Genomic DNA, 26,323 nt, shown 5'->3' on the forward strand with positions numbered 1-26,323 from the left:
ATTTATTGTTGACAATACATGCCTATCCTAGGGCTTCAATCAGTTTACCTCTGTCAGTAGTAATATGCAGAGAACCTTGCAAAGTGGTGAACCAAACCCTTCATCTTCCATTTCTGTTGAGGTTTAATAGACAAACTAAATAGTTATAGAATGATCGCTAAATTCCATGTGATGGTGTTGTCTCTTACATCACCTGGCCCTGACTTTTGGTAAATTATTAAAGGCACTGCTGATCCCTTGTGAGGTTAAACATTCTTTCTATAATGACTGACTTGTGGCAGTGGTTTATAAAGCTCCTTCTATGTGTAAGCCATTTAATTCACACAACAATTTATTGCAAACAATAGCTCATGCACTGGGTGTTGTATGGAAACCAATTTGACAATAAATTTCATATATTAAAAAAATAGCTCATGAATTATTATGCATCTTATTTTACAAATGAGAAGACTGGTCCAGAGAGATTAAATGACAGGTGTAAGGTCACACAGCTGGTAAATTGTGGTATCAGCGTTCCATTTTCTACCTTACCTTGCTACCTAAGGAAGTGAAGAGATTTAAAAGGAGAACCTGTAGTTTAAAAATACTACCACCATGGGCAGGATGGAGGGAAACCTTCACAAGCCAATATTTGTGCCAAAATGCAAACAAATGCTAGCTGATTGCACCACAAAAGAATCCTCCATAGATGGTAATTAGATAAGGGAGTGGTATAGTGATCATGCTCAGCTTGGGTTGTGGCTTTTAAAACAAATAGCTAAATTTAAATCCACTCTTTACTTACAGGGTTACTGTTTCAATGGAAGTACAATATTTTTTAAAGTGCACATTACCTTAAACCATAACAATATAATGTTATTTTATCTTTGCTTTGGGGTTATTTTCTATCATTTTAACATGATTCAACTCCTTATATGAAAAGAACTGGTTTTATTATTATATACTATTACTGTTACTTTGAAAAAAGCCAAATATATCTAAGATGCCCAAATTCCATTACTCTCAGTTTTAAAAATTATTTTTTGCTTTGCTCAGACCTTTCAATGCTTGCTCATTGGTAATGACAGTATAGAATTTTTTTCTTCAGACTACAGGGTGTCTGTTTTATACTTTTGGGAATGTTGATTCTCTCAGCTCTCTTTTTGATTGATCTTTCTGCCCACCAGAAGTGCAGAATTTCCTCTCCCTGTCCTCGTAAGCAACCACAATCCTATATAAAACCCATCCTGATGACTCTACCTTAGGACTGTCTTTTTCTCAAGGTCACTATGTCAAAACCTTGACCCTGTTTCCACAGCATGGACTGCAAATGGTTAAAAAGAATATAATTAAAATTATAAAAGTTCAAATATTACAACCAGTCTATAAGCTGGATTTTTCTGGAATCATGTTTTTCTTAAAGATGAAAAGGAAACCTAAAAGAGCAGATGTGGCAAGCCCAAAAGGGAAATCTAATGTTATTAAGATAAATATGAAATGTAGTCAACAATGTAATCAATACTGTGTTTGCAGGTAAAATCATCCACCACTTTTTGTGATTTTAAATAGCTTTTTTTTCTTTTGTGATGCAGATCTAAAAGTGTCTTGGTACGCCAAAGACAAGAAAATCAAGCCATCTCGGTTCTTTAGAATGACTCAATTTGAAGACACTTACCAACTGGAAATTGCCGAAGCTTTTCCGGAAGATGAAGGAACTTACACTTTTGTTGCTAATAATGCTGTTGGTCAAGTATCAAGCACAGCCAACTTGAGACTGGCAGGTACAGTAAACAACTTTAAGAACCACATTTAAATATGGATCTAATCTTTCAATGCCAGTAACAATCACTAAAGATTCCATGTAAACCATCATTGGCCCTACCATTCTCTTTTAATGCAACTAATTGTTTCCATGTTATATATGACATTCTTACTTTTCTTTTATCCCATCTCATGATGAATCACAAACCATCATTTTCTATTTTGCCCTGCTTTGTCTTTATACTGTTTTGTAATGTACTGCTCTCCTCGCCAGCTTTCATGCTTTCTGATCAGCATGTATCAGAATGGAGAGAAATATGCTAAAGAAATACTTAGGTAGAATTGTTTTCTCATTTAGCTAAGATGAAAATTTAAAAAAAATGTTTTTTAATGCCAGCGTTACTATCCCCCCATTGTCTTGACACAATTCTGAGTTCACAGAAGCTACAGAGGATGATTTCGGGTCTGGACACCATCTAGATGCATTCGCCATCATTCCAAGAATGCCTTCAGGTTAAGGGGCCCAGTCCAAAGACAGTTTAGCATTTCTGATATTTGGGGCTTTTAAACTGCAATCAGAAACACTTCCCTGGCAGTGGGGAGCACTTTGATTCAAAACAAGATAACAACAATATTTTTATACAGTCAGACTATTTTTGCTGAGCTAATTTAGTCTATGTATTCTTAACTATATACAAATACATAAGGATTGAAGGCAACTTTGATTTTTCCCTTAATTTTAAATACAATAATAATCAGATACTTTCTTAATAATCAATTTAAAGTCGTTTACAAAATAGAAAATCTGATTTTATAACCAGAGGGGAAAAAAATAAAAACAGAAAACAAGAATACCTAAACTAAATTGTGTACTTCACTACTGCCTTCACAAACAATATGGTGAAGTTTCTTAGACTATTTATGTCTCCATTTGTTTGTCTGGAAAATGGAAGTGAACATGTGTGACTTGGAACCAATAATGTCATACGCTGACAAGGCATTAAGATTGGTCTGGATTCTAGTCCACCATTACAATTTACGACAGATCTGTAGACAACTCCAAATGAGTTCTGGTTTCAATGCAGGGTAAGACATTAAAGGTTGGCATGCTTCTTTTCAGGATTTAGCAAATTTGGAGAAGTTACATCAAACTCCCAATGGCATGTTTCTTCGTCAGTTTCATTTAAGAAGGACTCCCTTGGCCAAAAGCCCATCTTCATCCAGCCTCTATCAAGCCTCAGGGTGCACAGCGGGGAGACAGTCAGATTTCATGCAAGGGTTTTTGGCATTCCCAAGCCAGAAATCCAGTGGTTTCATAACCAGCAGCCAATTCTACCAACAAAAGATGTAGTTTTCCATTTTGAGGAGTCCACAGGCATGGCTTTAATGCTTATAGTTGATGCTTACTCAGAGCATGCTGGGCAGTACTCTTGCAAAGCCGCCAATAGTGCTGGGGAAGCCTCTTGTGCAGCTACACTCACAGTGACTCCAAAAGGTAAAGCTCATGTTGCTTTAAAGACTTGGATTTGCTTCATACCTCCTACTCCCACTGTTACTAATGAGAGTCTCTACTGTTTGTCTCATTGCATAGTGTGGTCAGTCGATAATTTACTAATAAAATAACACCCAACAAGTCCTCCTTAGTTCTCAATTATGGGTTAACCTATGCAATTAAAATCTCACTGAAGTGTATATTCTGCATAGTACACTAGTATTTTTTAAGGCATCAGCTTTGCGTGATGTTTTTACTTTTCTAAACGACATCTCATGATTGGATCATTAATGATCCATTTGCTGTATATTGTTTATAAAGTATACAGAAGAAGAAGGACAAATGGTATCCCAGGAGAGGGAAAAGAGAGAGAGAGAGAGAGAGGGAGAGACTATGTAACTCTGGTTAGCTGCAGTGACAACAGAAGGAAGGACGCAGAGACGCTATGGCATCGCATGAGCCTTCATCATCCATTCATCACTGGGTCACTGGGAATGAACTTTCTTTTGTATGATCTGACATCCTAGAGCATACTCCATTTGGCATGCTGCTTCCAAGTGACAATGACGTCTTCCATCTTCATCTTCCATGCCATTTTATGTTACTAACCTAACCAAGTGACAAAGCTTAGATCTTAATATTCTTTTCTTTTTCTTGTCACTTGATTATACAGTGCAAGACCTAGCTAGGCAGAGTTCTGGGAAAGATGTAAGAGAGTCCACCAAGTCCCAGGCAGTGGCAGATTCCTCTTTCACAAAGCAGGAGAGCAAACTATCCCAAAACGAAATTAAGTCATTTCAAGGATCATCATATGAATATGAATCACAGGTTTTTGAAAGTGTATCTCAAAGTTCCATCCACACAGCTGCATCGGTTCAAAATGTAGAGTTGCGCCACACTGCGTCCCTTTCACAAATTGCAGAAAGCACTGAGTTATCTGGGAACTATGCTGAAGAGGCAGTGGGTGAGGCACCAAAGATTCTCCTGCAGCTTCAGGACCTCTCTGTAAGGTGCGGCGACACTGCTGAATTCCTCTGTGTCTTACAAGATGAATCCTCTGTTGATGTAACCTGGACTCATGAAGGCATAAAGATCGAGGACTCTGAAAGAGTGAAGCAGTCACAACGTGGAAATATTCAGTTTCTTATCATATGTAACGTTCAGCTGGTAGACCAAGGACTGTACAGCTGCAGTGTCCACAATGAGTATGGAGAGAAGACAACGTCAGCAGTACTAAGCATAGAAGGTGCTTATTTGGCTTTTAGCTCTGACTTGCTTCATTTCATCCCCATCGCTTTATGCAGCTTTTCTGCTGTGCAAATTGAATCAATGAATATATTAATTAGAATATCTCTAACTTAGCACTCTATTCGTAAAAGACTCACGAAAGTCAGCCAAGTTATTGGCCAGACTTGTGATGAACATTTTTAACTTTCCAGTCTAGATTCAAGGAAGTGTAACTTTCAAATCTCATTTTGGAAGGTTATGGCTTATTTCACGTGCAATGCTTTTCCTAGTATTTCCCAAATATGCCCCCTACAAGGTATACTGAAGAAGGTCAAGCTGTTAATCAATTATTGATTATTTATTATTGTGCCTGATACTGCGCCAAGCTTAAATTTAATTATTTTAATATTAGGAGGCTCAAAAGTTCTCATCTGCCCTTTGTTTGCAGATCTGGAAGTTCTAGATGTTTATAAGGAGCAATAGAAAATTGTGCACTGATAATGATAGGGCTCTGTCTGGACCAAAATTAGGAGTCTATAGCTATTTCTTAATAGGTGCTGCTGCTTCAAAGTCCCAGATCTTCCTGGAATTCTAGAATTATCTCATGGCAAGATTATTATTTTTGTTGTTATCGTGCTTGATTTGCCACCATGTCTGGAAGGGAATGAATAAATTTGTCTCGGAAAAGATAAGTTCTTCCTTTTATCCATGGACCTCCTCTTAGATACTAATGAAACAGGAAAGTTATTCTTCAGGTGCTAGAATCCCATGCTGTATGTCTGTAAGCAAAGAGTCTTTACTGAGTCCCGTGAAAGGTAACTGATGGAAGAAGTTCTAGCATCTCCAGGGGTCGGTGGAGACCTGTGGCCTCAAGGTCTTTTCTGATCTCTCCATCCATTTTTGAAATGTTAGAGACGAGCAGGGGATAGTACAGTGCTATATGACAGCCATCTTGGCTCTGAATTTTGAAAGAGTCTCATATATCATTTAATATATCTGTAATCCTCATTTGCCCAAAGGAGTCTTTTTTATCTCTTAATCTGACATTTTGTTCTGTAGCTCTTTCTGGTAACATTTTCATAGGCTTCAAAGGGAATAGCTCCAGAACTGAGATCTAGTTATGCAAATTAGATGGAAAATTCCACCATCCAAAGAGTTGACTCTCAATTTCACCATAGCTGCTGGCTAGTGCAATAATTACACATAGTGATTATTTATGTGGAGGTGACGTGGTGACAACCATGATGGTTTCTGCAGCCATATAATTGAGAGTTGGCTGTGTTGTGGAGGTAGGAACAATGTAGGTCTTTCAACTCGTTTCCTAAGGAATGTAGGGCCATGGTACATGCTTGATCAGCACATGGCCAGAGTGGATTTAAGCTGGACATTTTTGCCACAGGATTTCTAGTTCACTCAGTTCTAATGGATTATATCATTAAAGTGTTCTTGGAGCATGAGCATTTTTCTCTTGGGAAGTCCAGACTGCCTCACTGGTACTTAAGAAAGTGAAAAGATAAGCCACTTTTAAGTGTTTGAAGAATGAAGGATCAGGCACAGTTATCTAATTATCGCACATAAGACCAGTCTTTACATGTTCCTCTTTTACTTTGGCCTTGTAACTCTACGTAGGCAGAGTAGTTATCCGCAAAGATCAAGTAGGAAGGTAAACCCTGCAAGTCTGTTTGAGTAGTTCTTCTGTACGTAAAAGTATAGATATATCATATGTTAGTTTGGGGACTAACATGCTGCTTTCCTTCTCATCCTAATGACACATCACCTTCTCTAAATTCAGCGTGTGTTTTACTCTTACAAACACAGCTAATTTATTACTTTTCCTAACTTTATTCTCACCTAGCAAACGAATCGCAAACCAGAACAGTTACAAAAATTGCCCTTGGTTCAGACACTAAAAGTTTTAAAACACACAAAGAGTCACAAAATAAAACAACCCATGAAGTAAAGAGAGAATCGTCAAGGAAAACAGCAAGTTTGTCATTCACTTCATGCCAAAGCCCACAAGGAACGGAGGAGCCATGGAGTCCCGCGTTCCCACACAGTTCCACACGGATGGACAGAAGAACAAGAGGGAACCAAGGCACCCACCTTTCCCAGGAAGCTGCCCCAGAGATGATTGTGTCTAAAGCCTGCGCCTTTTCCCTATATAATAAAAGCTATTTTGACTTGAGGACTCTGTTTTGCTCCTTAATATGTAACCAGACTTTGTGTAGTCTCAAGTTTTAAAGGTGGTCCAAATGAAAGGCATATTTACTAGCAGGAAACGCTTAATTCTGCAGGAAAACCTGAGAATAGCCCTCGGCAAAAGGCGGCAAGTTAGAAAATGCATGTTCCTTCTAAATGTGATTCCTTCTCTTAGCAAGTGTTCCATCGATAGGACATTTTTATTTTTAAAAAAGAGAATATTCCTTTAGTTTATGGATTGCTTTTTGGAATGCATGTAAAGGCATGGGGAGTTATGAAACTAAACGTGGAAATTTCATAGAGAACCTAAAATAAAAAATGTTTTAAAATCTTTCTGCTGACATTGTCATGTACTTTATCAGCTCATTGATTTGTCTGGCATGGATTTTTTGGGTGCACTTGGGGGACATAGTTTTCTGTTACTAGAATGAAGAGGAAATTATAATTATATGAATATATGAATTGAGGCAGAAAGTATATCAGGTTAATCATTAAAATCTCTTTATATGTTTTCCCATTTTAGCCCCAGAATCAATTTTGCACGGGAGGATTGAAGAGGAGATTGAGGTGGAGATGAAAGGTATTGTTTGTTATATTGGATGTGAGATTTAAGTAGAAATTCTGAAGGATTAATAGAATCCTTGACCTGCCTACTTTCTCTTAGTAATATTGAGAAAAATGACATAGATGTACAAATATATCTCTTAGAGTATATATTACTATGTCGCATGCCTGGTTTAGTATGCTGATGGTTACATGCATTTCACAGTAATTTGTTTGACAGTAATTTAAAGTCTTATATTTAAAATTTATCAGCCATTTTCAACTTCATGTTTGCAGCCATTTTCATAAGTGTGTATCAGAAAAAGTTGTCACCTTAATGCATGAAATCAATTAGTGGAATTTGTTTTCAAAATCGCAGCGAGTTAAATTGAACAATAGGCAATCACCTAGCTGTCAGTCTCAGAATGCAATGTCATGAATGAATTATGATGATTGAAATGCTACTTCATTTAGGATGTGTGAAAATGTTACATTCTCATTCTGGTTTACACTTCATGCACATACATCATTTTAACATTGATCTGTCTCTTACACTGGCTTGCAGATAGCTGCCTTACGTGATCATTATTGCCTGCTTTTCTCTGCGTAACGTTGTGACTTTATGGCTGTATTAGTTCGAATAAACGCCTTCTCATTTTATTTTAGCTAATTACTTATGGTTAAAGTTCTTGCAGATTTTTTTTTAAATAGTTAATGCTCAAAAAGATAATAATTTAATCCAACAATCAAAAGGATCAGAAAGGGCGTTTATTCCACTCTCTGCAAGTCAGGTAAGATTTTCCTCTTAGCCACCAAAAGAACAAAGATTTCCCGCTCTCAAAACAAACATGCACAGGAACATGTTATTTTGAAATGCATTTTTGCTTGTTCAAGAAGAAATTTCAACAGTTTGAAGAAAAGACCAGACAACGAACGATTTTCGTGTCAGAATCTTTTAAACAGAGCATGGTGTTGCGTTTATTCGAACAAATATGGTGAGTGAATTTTTTTTATGGATTTGTGAGAATCTGTAGCATGCATTTTATTTTATTTCCTATTTTGCAATTTCATTTATTTTCAACTTTTTCAAATACTATGGAAAATAGTAAAATGCTTTATAATTTAATTTTTCTTTCAGAATTGTCCTCTGAGGGAGAATCTGAACATTCAGAAAGAGATGCACGCGATGCCTTTTCAGATTCTGAAGACTTCGACCACAGCTCCATGGCTGCTAAACGATATGCAAGTAGAATATCATCTACAAGCTCCTGGCCCGAGTATTTCAAGCCTTCTTTTACCCAAAAACTTACATTTCAATATGTTTTAGAGGGCGAACCCGTTGTTTTCATGTGTAAATTAATTGCCTGGCCAACTCCAGAAATGACTTGGTTTCATAACAACCGACCTATCCCAACAGGTCTTCGACGGGTTATAAAAACTGAGAGTGATTTACATCATCACTCTTCCAGCTTAGAGGTTAAAAGTGTCCAGCACAGAGATTCTGGAAGTTATAGATTATTGGCAGTTAATAGTGAAGGGTCCGCTGAATCAACGGCATCATTGCTTGTTATGCAAAAAGGGCAAGATGAGAAATGTTTAGAATTTCTGAAAAGGGCAGAACAGACACATGAGAATATGGAGGCTTTAGCTGAAAGGAGAGAAGACAGAATAAAGGTAGGCCTGAGGTTTACAGGCTCTCCCTTTAACAAAAAACAAGATGTAGAACAAATGGGATTGATGCGAACTATACACTTTAAGACAGTAAGTCCGGGCAAGAAAACTGACTTTCTGTGTGATGAAGAATATTTAGAAAGTAAACCTGACCTAAGGGAATGGCTTAATGTAGGTGAAAGCTTCCTGGACGAGGAGACCAAAACGAAGTTGCAACGTTTACGGGAGGCTAGAAAAATCTTAACGGAGAAAAAGAAATTATCTCTTTCAGAAATGTCATCGGAAATCAGCTCGAGAACTCTGAGAAGTGAAGCTAGCGATAAAGACACTCTGCTGTCTAGAGAGGAGATGGAAAGCAGGTCTGTATCTGATCTAGCCGAAGGTAGGGACAAGGTAGATCCTTCAAGCGAGGGTATTGTCCCAAATCCGCATGTCCTTTCTAATCAAATGGATCAAAATGTAGCATCTGGAGAACCTCCCACAAGCTTTCAAACTACTGTTGATGAAGAAATTCTCCAGACTGAAATAAGAATGAGCCAAGAGGCATTTCTAAGAGAAAATCTACAGAAAGACCATTTATATGGTCAGATTCTAGTAAGTGAGGAGACCCGAGCAAGAAAACCACTTGAAGAAATTATGACCAAAACTGAAATTGGAGAGTCATCTAGATATATCACTGTTGTAAATAAGAACGAGGAAATCTATGAGACTCCTGAAAAGGTGCCCCAAGTTATTATGCCACATGCCAGTGAATCTGTTGGTCCAGTTATAAATATTGAAGAAAATGAAGAACGAGATAGTGTGAGAATAAGAAAGGATGATTTGAGAGAATTACAGCACTCTATTTCCACAAAAGTTGATGAATTCAAACCTGAACAAGAAGAAGAAAACGCACGATTTTATGAAAGTCCTTTCCAAAAGCATCCACAACGTTGCCCACCTTCATTTCTTCAAGAAATTGAATCTCAAGAAGTTTATGAAGGGGACAGTTGTAAATTTGTGTGTCACTTTCAAGGATATCCTCCACCCATCGTGACGTGGTACAGCAATGATATACCAATCCCCCGGAACCGAGGCTATATCTCTCAGACCTCGGAAAACTATTCAATATTAACTTTCTCTTCTGTTCTTCCTCAAAACGAAGGTTCTGTTACCTGTGTGCTGTTTAACCAATATGGAACAGTAAAAACAACTGGCACACTTAAAGTGAAAGCAAAACAAGGATACGGTGTCGAAGCACATAGAGTCCCTGTGTTTCATGAGTACACGGATGAGGAAGAGGAGCTGGCATTGGTGTTTGACCAAACAAAAGGCATTCATCCATCTTTGAGACAAAAGGGCCAAACAAATCTCCATATGTTACACGCTAACCCCCCACGTCTTCCCTCTGCAGATGTAGAATTGCTTTCCTTCCCTGTAGAAATTCAGATAACAGCAGCTACTCCCACCCCAGAACAGGATAAAGAGTCCAGAGAACCGTTTCACCCTGAGGAGCTGGGAGCTAAAGCAAGACCTCAAGATGAAGCTTCTCGGTCACCAAAACACAAATTTATATTTTCATCTGATATTACTAACGAGCCACCAAAAATGTTACAGGGAATGCCGAAGCATATCAGATGTGGAGAGGGGGGTTCCATAATACTTGAATGTTTGTTATCTGGTGAGCCTAAGCCAGTTGTAACATGGTTTCAAAATGGAGTCATGTTAAAGCAGAACCACAAGTTTCAGTTTGAAGAAGTTCATTTTAGCCACAGATTATATATTAATGACCTCAATTCTCAAGATTCTGGAAAATATAAGTGTGTTGCTGAAAACAATTCAGGAACAGCTGAGAGTGTTTCAGATCTGACAGTGGAACCTGACACTCACAGGGAATATAGTCGATTAGGAAATATTGGTGGAATTTATGCAAAATATTCCAAAAATCAACAAATTCAGGGAGAATCTGTAAGGGCGCATTTTTATGATTACCCACCTGGTCCTTTTACTCCCCAATCCAATATAAAAGAACATTCTGTAAGGGAATGTTTTCAAAGCTTTGAGACAACTGAACAGATAGACCAGAAAGCCCAGGTTCATTGCACATATTCCAGAGAAAAACTACCTAGATTTATGCAGGTTGCTTCTAGAGCCACAAAAATTGACAAGCCTGTCAGAGCCAAACTCGTACAATATCAGGGTGAGGGGAAAGAGGGACATATAAGTGAAAAATCAAAGCGATACCAAGTAGAGGGTACTGTTTATCCATTTGTCGAGGATATCAGTGAAGTTAAAAAAATTAGAAAAGAGGTAAAAAATGATTTTGGAAAACTTGAAGCAGAAAGGGAAGATGTGCAAGAATATGCCCTACGTGACTATTTACCAAATATCTACTCTGAGAGAACTTCTGATAGTTATGATACAAAAGATCCATCTGTCATTGTGTATGAAGAACCCCTGGGTGAAGAGAGGTATTACCCAGGAAAAAAAGTGAAGCATAGAATCATTGCATTTGAAAAGTTACAACGTGTAGAAAAAGGGGTTCTAGAAAAAAGACTTACCAGGAAATTTGTCAATCCTCCTCAAAGGAAGCTTGGTGACAGGGATTTTCCATTGATGCCAAGAGACTCAAGATCAAGTAACCTAAGTCAGGCAGAGACAATGTCTCCAAACACTGAACCAGATTCCTCTGACATTGTGATGAATTTAAAGCTGCTTTCTTCTCAAACTCTTAAGGAATTTGAAGTACAAGAGAGGGAACAACCAAAAGAAACAGGTCTTCTAGATCAGTCTACAATTTCTGAAAGGACTGAACATGAAGTACCTATTACATTTGACTTAAAGCAATTCCACTCTCAAATAGAAAATGCAAATATAAAATTCCAAGCATTAGATGGCAGTCAACCAGAAGCATACTTTAAAATCCAACGTCCTGCTTCTGAAATAGCTGGTGCTGAGAACATTGTATTTGATCTAAAACAAATGTATTCTCATATAGGAGATCCAGCAAAGGAGTTTCAAGGGCAAGAAACTAGGCAGCAGGAAACACCTTACCAAGAAGAAATTGCTGGCACTGAAACATTGCAGTCCGAAACACAAAATACCTCTAAAAGTGTGCAAGATAACATATTCACCAATCCAGAAATTTCTTCCAGTCAGGGGTTTTCAAATAGGACTGTGATGGAGAAAAGTCATTTGGATGAAAATACCTTTTATTTGGAAAAACATACACAGGAACACAATTTAGAAATTTCACATACTGATATTTCTCTTAAATCATTTTCTGAAGAAACCCACAGTGAATCATGGACCCCACTTCAAACCTCATCTGCTGATGTTGGAGAAATGGATATTTCTGAGAAAAAAAGTTCTCTAGAAAATGGAGATAGAAGTTTCATTTCACATTTGAAAAAAGCAGCAAGTGAGGAAAAGCTTTTAGAGGTTCATGAAGTGGAAGAAGAGCATACTTTGGAACCAGAGTTGGCCCCATTTCAAAAGCAGGGTGGAGGGACACAGGGATATGTCACTGGAATTTTGGGAGACCACGAAGGTGGTGATGATCATGAGGCAGCCACATGCCACAGAAAAGTCTCCTTGAGCTTTCCATTCTTGATGACTGAGGAACAGCAGAATCCAAATGAACAAACTAGTGAAAAAAGTGATGCCTTTGGAAAAGAAAAATGCTATGAAGAAGTTCAAGTTCAGAATGAAACTTGTTTCTCCGCTACTGAAGAACGAAAGACAGAAACTTGTTTCTCTGAAAATCTACCTAAATTGGATGAAGCACATACAGCAGAAGTAATGGACTCTGAGACCTCCCTAACACAATACTTACTTGCTGCTGGAAAGCACCAAGTTCCTGAAATGAAAGACACCACATGCAAGGCAAAGCATGTTCAGAGCGAATCAATCACATCAATGGAGGTTGAAGAAGTAACTTTCAGCACTGTGTATGAATATTACAACCAACAACAGGAAACATTAGGTCGCCCATTTTCTCCTGAATCTGATATTTCGATTGATGTGGGAAGTACAAGCAGTGAAGAGATCCCTGAGTTAGATCAGTTTTATACCCCACCATCCTCTGTTGAACATTTTGAAACTCCAAAGTCTCCTGATTTATATTTTACTCCTTCAGATACAACTAAACAATCCTCAACAAATTCAGGAGGTGAGACTATTGCAAGAACCACACCTTTAGAGGAAGCTGCCGAAAGGTACTCAACACCTTCCGAAGGCGAGGTAGCAGAGAGATATTCCACACCCCCAGGGGAGACACTAGAGAGATATTCCACACCCCCAGGGGAGACACTAGAGAGATATTCCACACCCCCAGGAGAGGCATTAGAGAGATATTCTACACCCCCAGGAGAGACACTAGAGAGATATTCTACACCTTTAGGAGGAGAAACGGTTGAAAAATATTCTATTCCTACTGGAGGACCAAACCCCACTGGAAACTTTAAAAGATACTCATCAAAAACAGAAAGGGAGGACAGTACACCAAATGAACAATTCCATACACCTACAGAAGAGAGAAGTTCATCTTATGAACCATGGCGTTCTGATTCATTTGGCACACCCAATGAAGCCATTGAACCAAAAGACAATGAAATGCCCCCATCTTTTATTGAGCCTCTGACCAAAAGGAAGATATATGAGAACACAACATTAGGCTTCATTGTTGAAGTTGAGGGCATTCCAGTTCCTGGTGTGAAATGGTATCGAAATAAATCTTTGATCGAGCCAGATGAAAGAATCAAAATAGAAAGGGTGGGTAATGTGTGTTCTTTGGAAATTTCTAACATTCAAAAAGGAGAGGCAGGAGAGTACATGTGCCATGCAGTAAACATCATAGGGGAAGCAAAGAGCTTTGCCAGTGTAGACATAGTACCCCAAAGAGAAACAGCAGTGGCTCTCCCACCTCCAGTAACACATCAGCATGTCATGGAGTTTGATTTGGAAAACACTACATCGTCCAGAACACCTTCTCCTCAAGAAATTGTCCTGGAAGTTGAATTAAGTGAAAAGGATGTTAAGGAATTTGAGAAGCAAGTGAAAATAGTCACAGTTCCTGAATTTACTCCTGATCATAAAAACATGATTGTGAGTCTGGATGTTCTACCTTTGAATTTAGCAGATCCAAGTATGGCTTCAAGGGAAGAAGAAGACAAAGATTTAAAAATTGATTTAGAAGTATTTGAAATGCCTCCTCGCTTTATAATGCCTATTTGTGATTTTAAAATTCCAGAAAATTCAGACGCTGTGTTCAAATGTTCAGTCATAGGCATCCCTAGTCCCGAGGTTAAATGGTATAAAGAATATATGTGTATCGAGCCAGATAACATCAAATATGTGATCAGTGAGGAGAAGGGAAGTCACACCCTTAAAATTCGAAATGTCTGTCCGTCTGACAGTGCAACATATAGGTGCAGAGCTATCAATCGAGTAGGAGAGGCTATCTGCCGGGGATTCCTCACCACGGGAGATTCTGAAATGTTTGCTATGACGACAAAGAAAAGTAAAGTGACTTTAAGCAGTATGAAGGAAGAATTAGTCCTAAAGAGCAAATATTCAGACAGCTTTTTTGAATTTCAGGTGGTGGAAGGGCCTCCCAGATTTATCAAAGGTATTTCTGACTGTTATGCACCTGTAGGTACTGCAGCTTATTTCCAGTGTTTAGTTCGTGGCTCTCCAAGACCCACGGTTTACTGGTACAAAGATGGGAGATTGGTGCAAGGTACAAGGTTCAGCGCTGAGGAAAGTGGCATAGGGTTCCACAACCTATTCATAACAAGCTTAGTAAAAGATGATGAAGGTGAGTACAGGTGTGTGGCTACAAACAAGTCAGGAATGGCGGAGACCTGTGCGGCCCTCACCCTAACTTAGTTTCCTGTGCAATGTTTCGGTGCCTCAGTGAGTAGTGAATCGATTCGAGTGCTCCAGATTTCCCAAATTAGATCGATCCAATAAATTTCCAAATAGGTCTACTCGATTTGAATTCAATACGTGGAAAATGCCTGGGAAAACAGTTTCTCTCTGGAGAAATCTTGTGTTTGTAATACATGTAAATAGTCTGTCATCTAAGCTGTGGAACCATCACTGTGTCAACTCTGTTGTGAATCATCAAACGCAATTAAATATCTCTGTGGCCACCTAACTGTTTGTACTGCTGCTTTACCCTCGTTCCTCCTCCACAAAAGAGTTTCAGTAGAATGCATTCTCTTTTAGCAGATAAGCTATTTAAGTAAAGTAAAACGTAAGATGGAAGACCATGTCACATGACCACGCGGACAAATCGGTAAGGTAAATTTCCTCTCTGCTCTGAGTGTAAGTCAGTTTTGAAATTATAACCTCTTTGCATCCAAATCCATGCATACTGACTTGGACTTAGAATAAACAACAGAAACCAGCTTCACCCAGTTGATGACTAACTCTATAATCTGTTTTACCTTGCGATCTTAATATATTTGTTTGGCTCTTTTACAAATATTTTCAGTATTAATGTCCCCCTTCTTAAATATTTTAATTCTTGCTGGTTTTGCAGGGACCAATGGTGCTTTCTTTTTTGGGTGGAGTTCATCTAGACATTTGCAAAATATGCAAAGAAAAATCTTTCCACTTTTGGGAATACCCTATTTTCTCAATTTTTAAAATGGCATCAAGTGTGAAATACAGCATTCGATATTGGCCTGTGGAGTGACGGGGGTGGGGGCAGGGGCGGGAACTACTATATTACATTTATACACAGATTTTAAACCATAGACCAATTTCAGAGTCTTTAAAATTAGAAAAAAGAAGGGGGGACATTTTTAGTAGTGAGCAATATGGTAATTTGTATTTCAGATTATATACAAATAAGATATTCAGCTTTCCTGTCATTTTTACTGAATTTCATTTTTAAAACTGGAAATTCATAAGTATTCAAATTTAAGATGTATATATGTTCCTAAAGTGAATTTGTTTTCAAAATTATAATTCTAATAAATTCACAGAATCCTTAAAAATGTGTCTATGTTATCACTGTGAACCTGAATTTTCTTACGGTAAGATGTAATAAATACTAAAAAATTCAGTTTTCTTAACTGAAAATGAGGAGTTGGACCAAAAGACCTCAGAGGTGATTGTTCAACTCTGTGATTCTGTGTTGTTCCAATGGTAACTTTTCTTAATATAGTTTAGGATAAATTTTAGTTTTGCAACAAATGATGAGAAAAACAACAGAATATAATACTGAAGTTGTGAATCTTTCCTCCGTCTAATTCTAAATTACTCACTGTTACCTAACAGCTGTATTTGTCCCTGCAGTGAGCAACTTTTATGTACCATGATCATATTAAACATATTGCTTTTAATTCTAAAAAATTTAACCCTTCATTTAAATTTAATATTCATAAGAATTCATATATTCAGGCTTTATATCCCTCCCCTACTTACCCCCCCCAAAAAAAAACATTTGTTTTACCTGTTTTGAGTCACCATAACTCATCCAGATATACTATTGTGGAACAATAATTTCTGTTTCAACCAGTGAGCACACAATATCTGTGGTAATAAGTATGGGTATAATGTAATATATCACATCATCAATCCCTTTAGGGACTTAGGGATTTATTCTACTCCTAGTTACAAAATGGATGTTTCAATAAATTAGAAATTCAGGTCATGAGAAACATGACAATAGCTGGCACAGTGGTGGGGCAGTTCAAAACCTGTTTCAGGAAAGAAGGAAGGAAAGGGAAAAGGACAAGGAAAGGGAAAGGAAAGGAAAGGAAAGAACATTTTATCAAATTGACAGGAAGAATTTGATTTTGCTTATTACAATTTTTAGTCTCAAATGCATTGAACTTGAGGATATTCAGAATAATAACAATGACGAATAAAGAAAAATAAGTCTTGGCTTACTTATTGTTGTAGATAATTAAATAGAATTTTTTTCTGAGTCAATGGCATATAACTTAAATGCCTGAAATATTAATTTCCCTGATGCTGGATAAAGAATTCATTGTATTATGTATACTAGAGTTTAGACATAGTTATTAGCTGCTACTACTACATGTATTTTTAACTATACCTTTCATGTTTGAGCACATTTGAATTTTATTTATTGTATTTTTTATGGTCAAAACACCATATTAGAAGTAAGGGAAAACAACTGAAAATATTTCAACATATTAGTGAATTGGGGTAATTTAACTATATTCACACTCATTCCCTTTCCAGGTATTTTGGGAGTTCAAGTGAAGGGAAAGTGGACATCAGTTATACGTTACAAATTAAATGTAAAGTTAAGTGGTGACCATTAGTGTATGAAATTAGTCAATGGTTTTCTGGCTTACTAATTGAAAAAATAAATAACCAAGTATGTAGTGTACATGCTGTAGATAATGTTTGCCAGTACATTTAAAGCCAACAGACACTAGAGTCGTGACTTCTAATGCTTCCACACCAGAACAGAAAGGAATTAAGGCCTGGCTATTCCATGTGATGCAAAGGGAGTGAATTAATAAAATAATAATACTTCTTTGGAGGAAGGTAATGAAACAATTAACAACAGAGCTGTTCTACATTCCTAACAGATTTAATGAAAAGCTGAATTCCTTGTTATCAAATTAAGCCCTTCATCCTGTCATCCATGATCCTGTTTAAAGAATATCCGTTGTTCACTTTTTTGTTTTTCTGTTCCATAATGGTGTGTAGGTATTTCTCACACAATAAAGTACAATCCAGTTTTTAATGTTGGAGTTGTTTTCTTTCATTTCTCCTTCTCCCATTTTCTTGACAACAAAAGCCTTATTATAAAAGCTTTGTTAAAATAATATGGCCATTTACACGGCAAAAGAAGGCCTGAATTTCTAGTAACTGAAAGAGGTGGTTCTCTTACAAATTCAAATTAAGCATTTTCTGTAGCCTCTTATTTTTAAGAGTAGCTTCAGTTTATAAGCAGTAACTGAAACATAGATGTTTTATTTTGGAAATCATTGGTCTTCAATTTGAAGATAGATATCATTCTGAACTCAAGAAAATTCTTAAATGTAAATAACTATCCTGGATTGTTTTAGAAATTGATTTAAATAATCCTGGATTCTTTTATTATAAATATAGAGGCAGCAGGTTTCCAAACCTTATATCACAAAGAGGAACTCATAAAACAGCTTTAAAATTTGTAAACTCTAACCCAAGTGATGTGGATTGAAAGTTGCATTAGTACAGTATCTATAATTATATAATATGATATAATGAGCTAAGGTTAAAAAATTAGGAATGTGCTTTTTGGTAAATCTCAAGATACGCTAGCGATTCCAGGAATAAAGCAGAAGAAGGCCATCAGCTGGTACATAATTCTTTGACTTCTATATTTTTGTTGTTGTTAAGTAAAGCTGATAATAAAATAATAATAATTTTTCCCCATACAGAGTTTTCTAGTTTTCTTCTGTCTGCTGAGGAAGAAGGATTCCAAACCAATAGCTCTGGCCTTCAATTATCTAATAGAAAGGAAACACTTGAACTTTTGTCTGAACCTCCAGTTCATTCAACGAAATTTGATTCCCAAAAGGAAGGCCATGTTCCAGTTTTCATCAAAGAAGTGTCAAATGTTGAAATAAGCATAGGGGATGTGGCTAAACTGTCTGTTACTGTCACTGGCATTCCCAAGCCTAAAATTCAGTGGTTCTTCAATGGAATGATGTTAATCCCTTCTGCTGACTACAAATTTGTTTTCGATGGCAATGATCATAGTCTGATCATTCTGTTCACCAAATTTGAGGATGAGGGAGAGTATACATGCATTGCCAGTAATGAATACGGACAGACAGTATGCAGTGCCTATCTAAAAATAAGTTCCAAAGGAGAGGGGCACAAAGAGACAGAACCAGAACCAGTGGAAGAAATTCTGGACAAGTTTGAAGGTCCCTGTCCTCCTTACTTTGTTAAGGAGTTCAAACCAATTCACTGTGCTCAGGGGCTCCCTGCCATCTTTGAGTACACAGTACTTGGAGAGCCTGCACCCACTGTCTTGTGGTTCAAAGAAAACAAACAGCTTTACACCAGTGTTTATTACACCATCATTCATAATCCTGATGGTTCCGGGACGCTCATTGTCAATGACCCTCAGAGGGAAGATAGTGGCCTCTATGTCTGTAAAGCAGAGAATAGGTGGGGTGAGTCCACCTGTGCTGCAGAGCTTCTCGTGCTTCTGGAAGACCCAGATGTGACTGATGCTCCCAGTAAAGCAAAGCCCATGCCAGAGGCTACTAAAGATTTTCCACCGATGTCGTTAAAGGATCCTGCCATTGAGGCATTTGACTCCGAGCAGGAAATTGCAGCTTTTGTGAAGGATACTGTTTTGAAAGCTGCTTTAATTGCAGAAGAAAACCAGCAGCTTTCTTATGAGCATGTGATTAAAACCAAAGAACTGAGTAGCCAAGTTACTTTAGTGGCTGAACAACTGCAATCCACAGTCACGTTGGAGCAGAATATGCCTAATGCAGACAGCACCAGGGAACTCCTTTCCATCAATGGGACTCTTCATGTTCAGTCTATCAAGGAACGGTCTCCCAGTTTACAGCTGCAGATTGTCCAGGCCCAGAAAACCCTCCCCAAAGAAGATACTCTAGTGCCTCAAGAGCAAGAGTCACAGGGGGTCCTATCAGATACTGAAAAAGTCTTCCCAAGTGCTCTCTCCATAGAGGAAATTAGTTCATTACCAGTGGAGCCTCTGAAAACGTTATTAGCTGAACCTGAAGGGAGTTATCCACAATCTTCAATCGAAGAAGCTCCAGTCCATTCATATCCAACCTCTGTGGCTGAGGAAGTACTTTTACCAAAAGAAAAGACAGTATCTGCAATGGATACTGAGCAAAGAGTGATTCTGAAAAAGCAGGAGGAACAAAGTGCTCTCATCCTGAGTCAGAGCTTAGCTGAGGGCAGCATGGAAAGTTTCAAGGGTCTTGACATCACAATCTCTGAGGTCAACTGTGAGCCCCAGATCCCTTCAGAACACACATGCTCAGAAGGTGAAATTTTGATGGAAAGTACAGATCAACTGGAAAGTGCAGTGCAAGATTTTGCAGCCAGGACTGAGGAAGGCAAGTCCCTAAGGTTTCCGCTAGCATGTGAGGAAAAGCAGGTACTGCTCAAAGAGCACTCTGACAACCTGGCAGCGCCCCTGAACCAAACCAGTGAGTGTAAAAAAGAGCCCATGGTGATAAATGGTGTGCAAGAGGTGCAGGTAAGTGACACTCTTTCTAAGGAAAGTTTGCTTTCTGGAATTCCAGAAGAAGAACGATTAAACCTCAAAACTCAGATCCGCAGGGCTTTGCAAGCAGCAGTGGCCAGTGAGCAACCGAGTCTTTTCTCTGAATGGTTAAGAAACATTGAAAGGGTGGAGATCAAGGCCATAAACTTCACCCAAGAGCCCAAACGCATTATGTGCACCTACCTTATCACCTCGGTGAAGTCGCTAACGGAAGAATTAACCATTGCTATTGAAGGCATTGATCCTCAAATGGCTAACTTGAGAACGGAACTTAAGGATGCTTTGTGCTCTATTATATGTGAGGAAATAAACATCTTAACAGCTGAGGATCCCAGAATCCAGAAAGGAGGCAAAACAGGCTTGCAAGGAGAAATGGGTCCTTTTTCAGTTTCACAGAAGGTCGAAACAATCAGAGAACCCGAAGTCGAATCTAAATATCTCGTCTCTGTGGAAGAGGTCAGCTGTTTCCATGTGGAAAGTCAGATCAAAGTTGAAGATACCACACCTGTCCCTGATGAGGTTGCTTCAGTTGCTATCCCTGATGAGACACCAGACCCATCAGAGGAAAAAGGAAAGTCCCCCGGAAGTGGTACCAGGGAGGTTGGCATCGAAGAGGTACAGGAAGATGAGGGTAGCTTAGTCCAAGAACATGGTCCTGTCATACACACGCCCTTGGTGGACACTACTATGGAGGAAGGTGACCCTGTCAACCTCACGTCATCCATAACAAATGCCAAAGAGGTGAATTGGTATTATGAGGGCAAACTGGTGCGTTCAGATGAAAAGTTCAAGTGTTTACAAGATCAAAATACATACATGCTAGTAATCGACAAAGTAAATACAGAAGAACATCAAGGAACATATACCTGTGAGGCCTTGAATGAACATGGACACACAGCAACTTCAGCAAAACTCACTGTGGTCAAAAGAGGTTGGATTTTTAAGAATGAAGTGGGTCGCGCTCTAACAATCACTGAATCGTAATGTTTTAGTTTTCATCACTGAGTTTTCACTTACCTGCCTCTGCCAGGATGCAATTTGTGTAGAGTAAGAATGACATCACAGACATAATCATGGTTATTAATTCTTCTCCTTTTTCCTGACTGCCTTACAGGGTAGTACATCATCATCTCCATGTTGCTATTTATTTTTAAAATAAAACGTATTTTCATATGTTTGATAATACCAACAGGTTTTTTTAGTTTATATTTACTTCAGAATACTTTAATAACATGCAATAAAAGCTGTCAGTGAACACCTAGCTCCTCTGAAATTGCCAGTCTAATCCCTAAACTCAAAATAACCATGATTAATTGTCCATTTGTGTTTCGTATTTTTACTTCTTTTTTGATGCTGTTTTCACTTCATCACTGTATTTAGTATATCACATTATGAAATGCTATTCACAGTGTACCTAGCCAGCATGGTATATTTAGAGTACATCATGTTGTTATGCATGTAAGCTCATAGCATCACCTTTTAATCATTTTTTTCACAATTCACTGCAGAGTAATGATTGAAGATGTTAAAAGCTACTTATTGTCTTCTTTTACCTTCAATGATTGTTCTCACGTTCCAGTCACTTGTCTTAAACTGCTGCAATCCATCTCATCAAATTCAACTGTTTTCCTTCATTAACAGCAACAGAAGTTAGAAGAAAACTGGTGTGCCTGTTAAGGAGGCATGCTAATGGACTCTGCTTCCCTTTGCAGCCGCCCCAGTGATCAGGAGAAGAATCGAGCCCCTGGAGGTAGCTCTGGGCCACCTGGCCAAATTCACCTGTGAGATCCACACTGCCCCCAATGTCCGCTTCCAGTGGTTTAAAGCTGGCCGAGAAATTTATGAAAGTGACAAGTGTTCTATCCGATCTTCAAATTACGTCTCCAGCCTGGAAATCCTGAGAACCCAGGTTGTTGACTGTGGCGAATACACCTGCAAAGCTTCCAACGAGTACGGCAGTGTCAGCTGTACGGCCACCCTAACTGTGACAGGTAAATGACATACATCGAGGTGCTTGTCCCATTTCATACCATTGCCTGTTTTGTTCTTTATACAGGTGCAGGATGTCCTACCAACTGGAGAGACCAATAGACAAGTTATAATACAGTGGCTTGGTACTGCAGAGTCTATAGGGGGACAAGAAATCATGATTTAGAGTCATATTTCTAAGAGCAACTAAAGAAAAAATAAAAATACATTATTTTGAAAACAACATCAAGGAATCAAGTGACCAGTGGCACCTGAAAGCTTGGTTTAGGGTGTTGTTTTGTTCATTCTATTTTAAAAAATGACTAGCTTTGTGGAAATGCCTCGGATAACTCCTCATGGCCTGGCGTGGCACTTAATATGAAAAATTTCAGGACACTTTGGTGCCACTAAAAAATAAATTCCCAATGTATTTAATCATTTGGAACCAGTTAACCAGTTAAGAACAGAATTACAAACTGAAAAAATCCAAATCATAAGATGAAAGTTAAATCCTAATAAAAATACAGGACTACAAACTAGGATTCTCACCCTAGGCTTTATTATTAATTTAAAAATAAGGGCAACTATATAAATATTCTGTTCTCAGTTTCCTAATTGACCAACAGCATAACTTTTGAGTAGTTAATGCTCATTGAGTGTTTGAATTCCCTCATTAGTGAAAGAAAAAGAAAGAAAGAAAGAAAGAAAGAAAGAAAGAAAGAAAAGAAAGATTAAAGAAGAAAGAAAGAAAATGTATAGCATTTTCCTTTTCTTTGTCTCTGTCTTTCTCTTTTGCTTTCTCCTTCCAAGGGAAAGTATGACTATAAACTATGGCTTAGAGGAGTGCCTGGGTGGCTTAGTTGGTTAAGCATCTGACTCTTGGTTTTGGCTCAGGTCATGATCTCAAGGTTCATGAACTCGAGCCCCATGTTGGGCTCTGTGCTGACAGCACGGAGCTGCTTGGGATTCTCTCCCTCTCTCTCTGCCTCTCCCCTGCTTGCTCTCTATCTCTTCCTTAAAATAAACAAATGAACATTAAAACAAAACAAAACAAAAAAAAACCTATGGCTTAGGGTCTAGGTAGCAATTACCTGTGTTTTTGAGAGAAGCTATGCATTAAATATCTGGGAGGGACAGTCCCAGGTCTTTTCCAACAGAAGCATGAAGGGGAAAGGCAAAAACAGCACATCTCTTTGACTTGGAAAAGTCAGGGTTCCCTGTAGCTTCCTCACCTCTGCAACTCTTTTACATATCAGAAAATCTGAAACCCAGATCCCTGATAACCCATCTATTGGTTTCACTTTGTGATCAAAGAGTCTCCATGCAACCAACTAATGGCAGTATTCTTAAGGACACTTTTGAAAACCTCTTCTCCCAAATTAGGCCAGTTCAGTAACAGGACCGATACCTGAACTTTCAAATAACAAGAGCAAAAGAAGGAAGAGATTTTTTTCTTAATTGGAAAGGCTTCCTTCAAAGTGCAGAATGAAAATGGGAAATTACTGGTGTAAATATTTTTACAAGTTTGAAATGATTTAGGGGATGAATTCAAAGTTGGGCCATTTAAGGAGTTGCTGATGGTTGACATGAAGGTTAGAGAGACTTCACAACACTAACTTGATCTTCTTATCACTTAATGAATGTCCCTACTCTTCAGAAGAGTCAAGTGCATTTTCTTTATCTTCTTACACAGTCTTCTAATTTACAGAATTAAAGTATCAGCTGAATTACCTATCAAATAATTCAGACAACTAATCAACTACTAAAGTGGACAAATCTTTTAACTGTATTAAGTTGATGTTGCTGCTAGATAAAGCAACATTTGTTCTTTCCTTTAATAGAGACATAAAGTGTTGTCTCGCTCCTGTATAAAGAACTCACTCATCCCTTTCCTTGGACAGATCTTTTCATCTTATTATCCTATCTTAAACAATGTCTCATGTCTATCTAAATATAGAACTCATCTCCTCCCTTTCTTAGAATATTAAGTTACAACAAGAGCTTCCATGGAGACAAAATGTAACGTTGAAAAAATTTCTTTTGCAGAGGCATATCCACCAAGCTTTTACTCCAGACCTAAGTCCATTACAACTTTTGTGGGTAAGACAGCCAAGTTCCTCTGCACAGTGTTAGGGACCCCCGTGATTGAAACCATTTGGCAGAAAGACGGCGCTGCACTATCACCTTCCCCTAACCGCAAGATTTCAGATGCAGAAAACAAACACATTTTAGAACTCTCAAATCTTACAGTTCAAGATAGAGGAGTTTATTCTTGTAAAGCTTCTAACAAGTTTGGAGCTGACATCTGCCAAGCTGAGTTAATCATAATCGACAAGCCGCGTTTCATTAAAGAATTGGAGCCTGTGCAATCAGCTATCAATAAGAAGATCCGCCTTGAGTGCCAAGTAGACGAAGACAGAAAAGTTACAGTAACATGGAACAAAGATGGGCAAAAACTTCCCCCTGGGAAAGATTATAAGATCTATTTTGAAGATAAAATAGCATCGCTTGAGATCCCTCTGGCCAAACTAAAAGATTCAGGAACCTATGTCTGTACAGCTTCCAATGAGGCTGGGAGCAGCTCCTCTTCAGCCACAGTGACTATCAGAGGTAAGAAATGCGTGAATATCATCTTTCGCTTCCTTCTCTTTAAGGATGCCGCTGTAGAAAATCTTTGGCAAACAATGCAGCCCCTACATTTTATTATTAAAATAATTTCATCCAAGAAATTGTTTTGGTTTGGGGAAATCCTGGCATTGTTTGATTTTATGTTTTCAATCTTCTTTGGAAATCACTTTGTTCTTTTAAAGCTGTCTGCCATTAACAAAGCTTGCTTAAAATTTCTTCTAAGAACGTCGAGTGTCTAGGCGACTCTTGACTGTCTTCTTTTATAAAATTGTATTTTGTGTAAGTTGAGTTTGCTTGTTTTGTGTTTGTTTGTTTGTTTGTTTGTTTTTTAATTGAGAGACTGGGAAAGTGTTTTATAATCATGGAAACAGGGAGAGCTATTGAGTGCACCATAACCTTTACAGAACTTTCATCGAGATATTTTATGTGTGTTGTGTCTTTTGGTTGTAATATGTCTACTTTTCTTTTGTGGAGTTTATGCTTCAGATCTCTTTCCTTTTTCTTTTTTGTTAACTTCCTGTAGAGCCACCATCCTTTGTGAAGAAGGTGGATCCCTCTTATTTAATGCTCCCAGGTGAATCAGCACGCCTCCATTGCAAGCTGAAAGGCTCACCTGTGATCCAGGTTACTTGGTTTAAAAATAACAAAGAACTTAATGAGAGTAACACTATTCGAATGTCTTTTGTCAATTCTGAGGCTGTGCTTGATATTACGGATGTGAAAGTTGAAGACAGTGGCAATTACTCTTGTGAAGCGGTGAATGATGTTGGCAGTGACAGCTGCAGTGCCGAAATAGTTATCAAAGGTTTGTTTACTCAGAGTCCTTTGTGTTTCTGAGACAAGATTTTCTTTTTAATTGCTGGTAACCCGTTACTTATACGATGCTTTCGTGCTTTTGTAGAGCCTCCTTCTTTCATCAAAACTCTTGAGCCTGCAGATATAGTGAGAGGAACGAATGCCCTTCTTCAGTGTGAAGTCTCAGGCACTGGACCATTTGAAATTAGCTGGTTCAAAGATAAGAAGCAAATTCGGAGTAGTAAAAAGTACAGGTTGTTTTCTCAGAAGTCTCTTGTGTTCCTGGAGATATTTTCTTTCAATAGTGCAGACGTGGGTGACTATGAATGTGTCGTTGCTAATGAAGTTGGGAAGTGTGGCTGCGTTGCAACACATTTGTTAAAAGGTCAGTGCTTAAACATAATGATGTCTCTTTAATAAATTGTCAAGGTAGCTTTCCTAACCCATGGAAGGAAAGCTGGTGCCTTCTCTTCTCCTAATCTTTGAAAATATGTTTCACCTTTGGTTTAACCTGGGACCTTGGGGACAAAGCCAGTGACCTTCATCCAGTCTTTATTCTGAGATCACTGTAAACATTTAATCTCAGATAACAAAAGTGGATTATGGAATAATCTCCTATAATCATTTTGTCAGCTGGTAACCGTGTGTCTTCTATGCTTCTTTCTCTTGGATGGAGTTGTCATTCTTCTTAAATTTCAATATATTCTTCTAATTGGCCAACACCATGGGATAGCAATATTGGCAAGATAAATGTAATCTAGATTAAAACACTTAGATGTATATGGTGTTGAAAGTGCTTGGGAATTGATAAGTTTTGTCTGTTC

The 26,323-nt window shown here is 38.1% G+C and overlaps 1 protein-coding gene across 50 annotated transcripts in view; it reads left to right on the forward strand.

Moving 5' to 3' along the window:
* Positions 1–26,323, forward strand: part of TTN (titin) — a 275,095-nt gene that overhangs the window by 46,748 nt on the left and 202,024 nt on the right. For 49 of the 50 annotated variants that reach the window (XM_049615442.1, XM_049615431.1, XM_049615432.1 and 46 more), the window contains 7 exons: positions 1,572–1,760; positions 7,182–7,238; positions 18,268–21,039; positions 21,821–22,099; positions 24,123–24,686; positions 25,228–25,509; positions 25,606–25,884. In XM_049615442.1, coding sequence (XP_049471399.1) covers positions 1,572–1,760; positions 7,182–7,238; positions 18,268–21,039; positions 21,821–22,099; positions 24,123–24,686; positions 25,228–25,509; positions 25,606–25,884 — 4,422 coding nt within the window. The remainder of the gene's footprint in view (positions 1–1,571; positions 1,761–7,181; positions 7,239–18,267; positions 21,040–21,820; positions 22,100–24,122; positions 24,687–25,227; positions 25,510–25,605; positions 25,885–26,323) is intronic. The other variant, XM_049615480.1, reaches the window with a different exon arrangement.

Source organism: Panthera uncia, assembly GCF_023721935.1.
Source record: "Panthera uncia isolate 11264 chromosome C1 unlocalized genomic scaffold, Puncia_PCG_1.0 HiC_scaffold_3, whole genome shotgun sequence".
Lineage (NCBI taxonomy): Eukaryota > Metazoa > Chordata > Mammalia > Carnivora > Felidae > Panthera > Panthera uncia.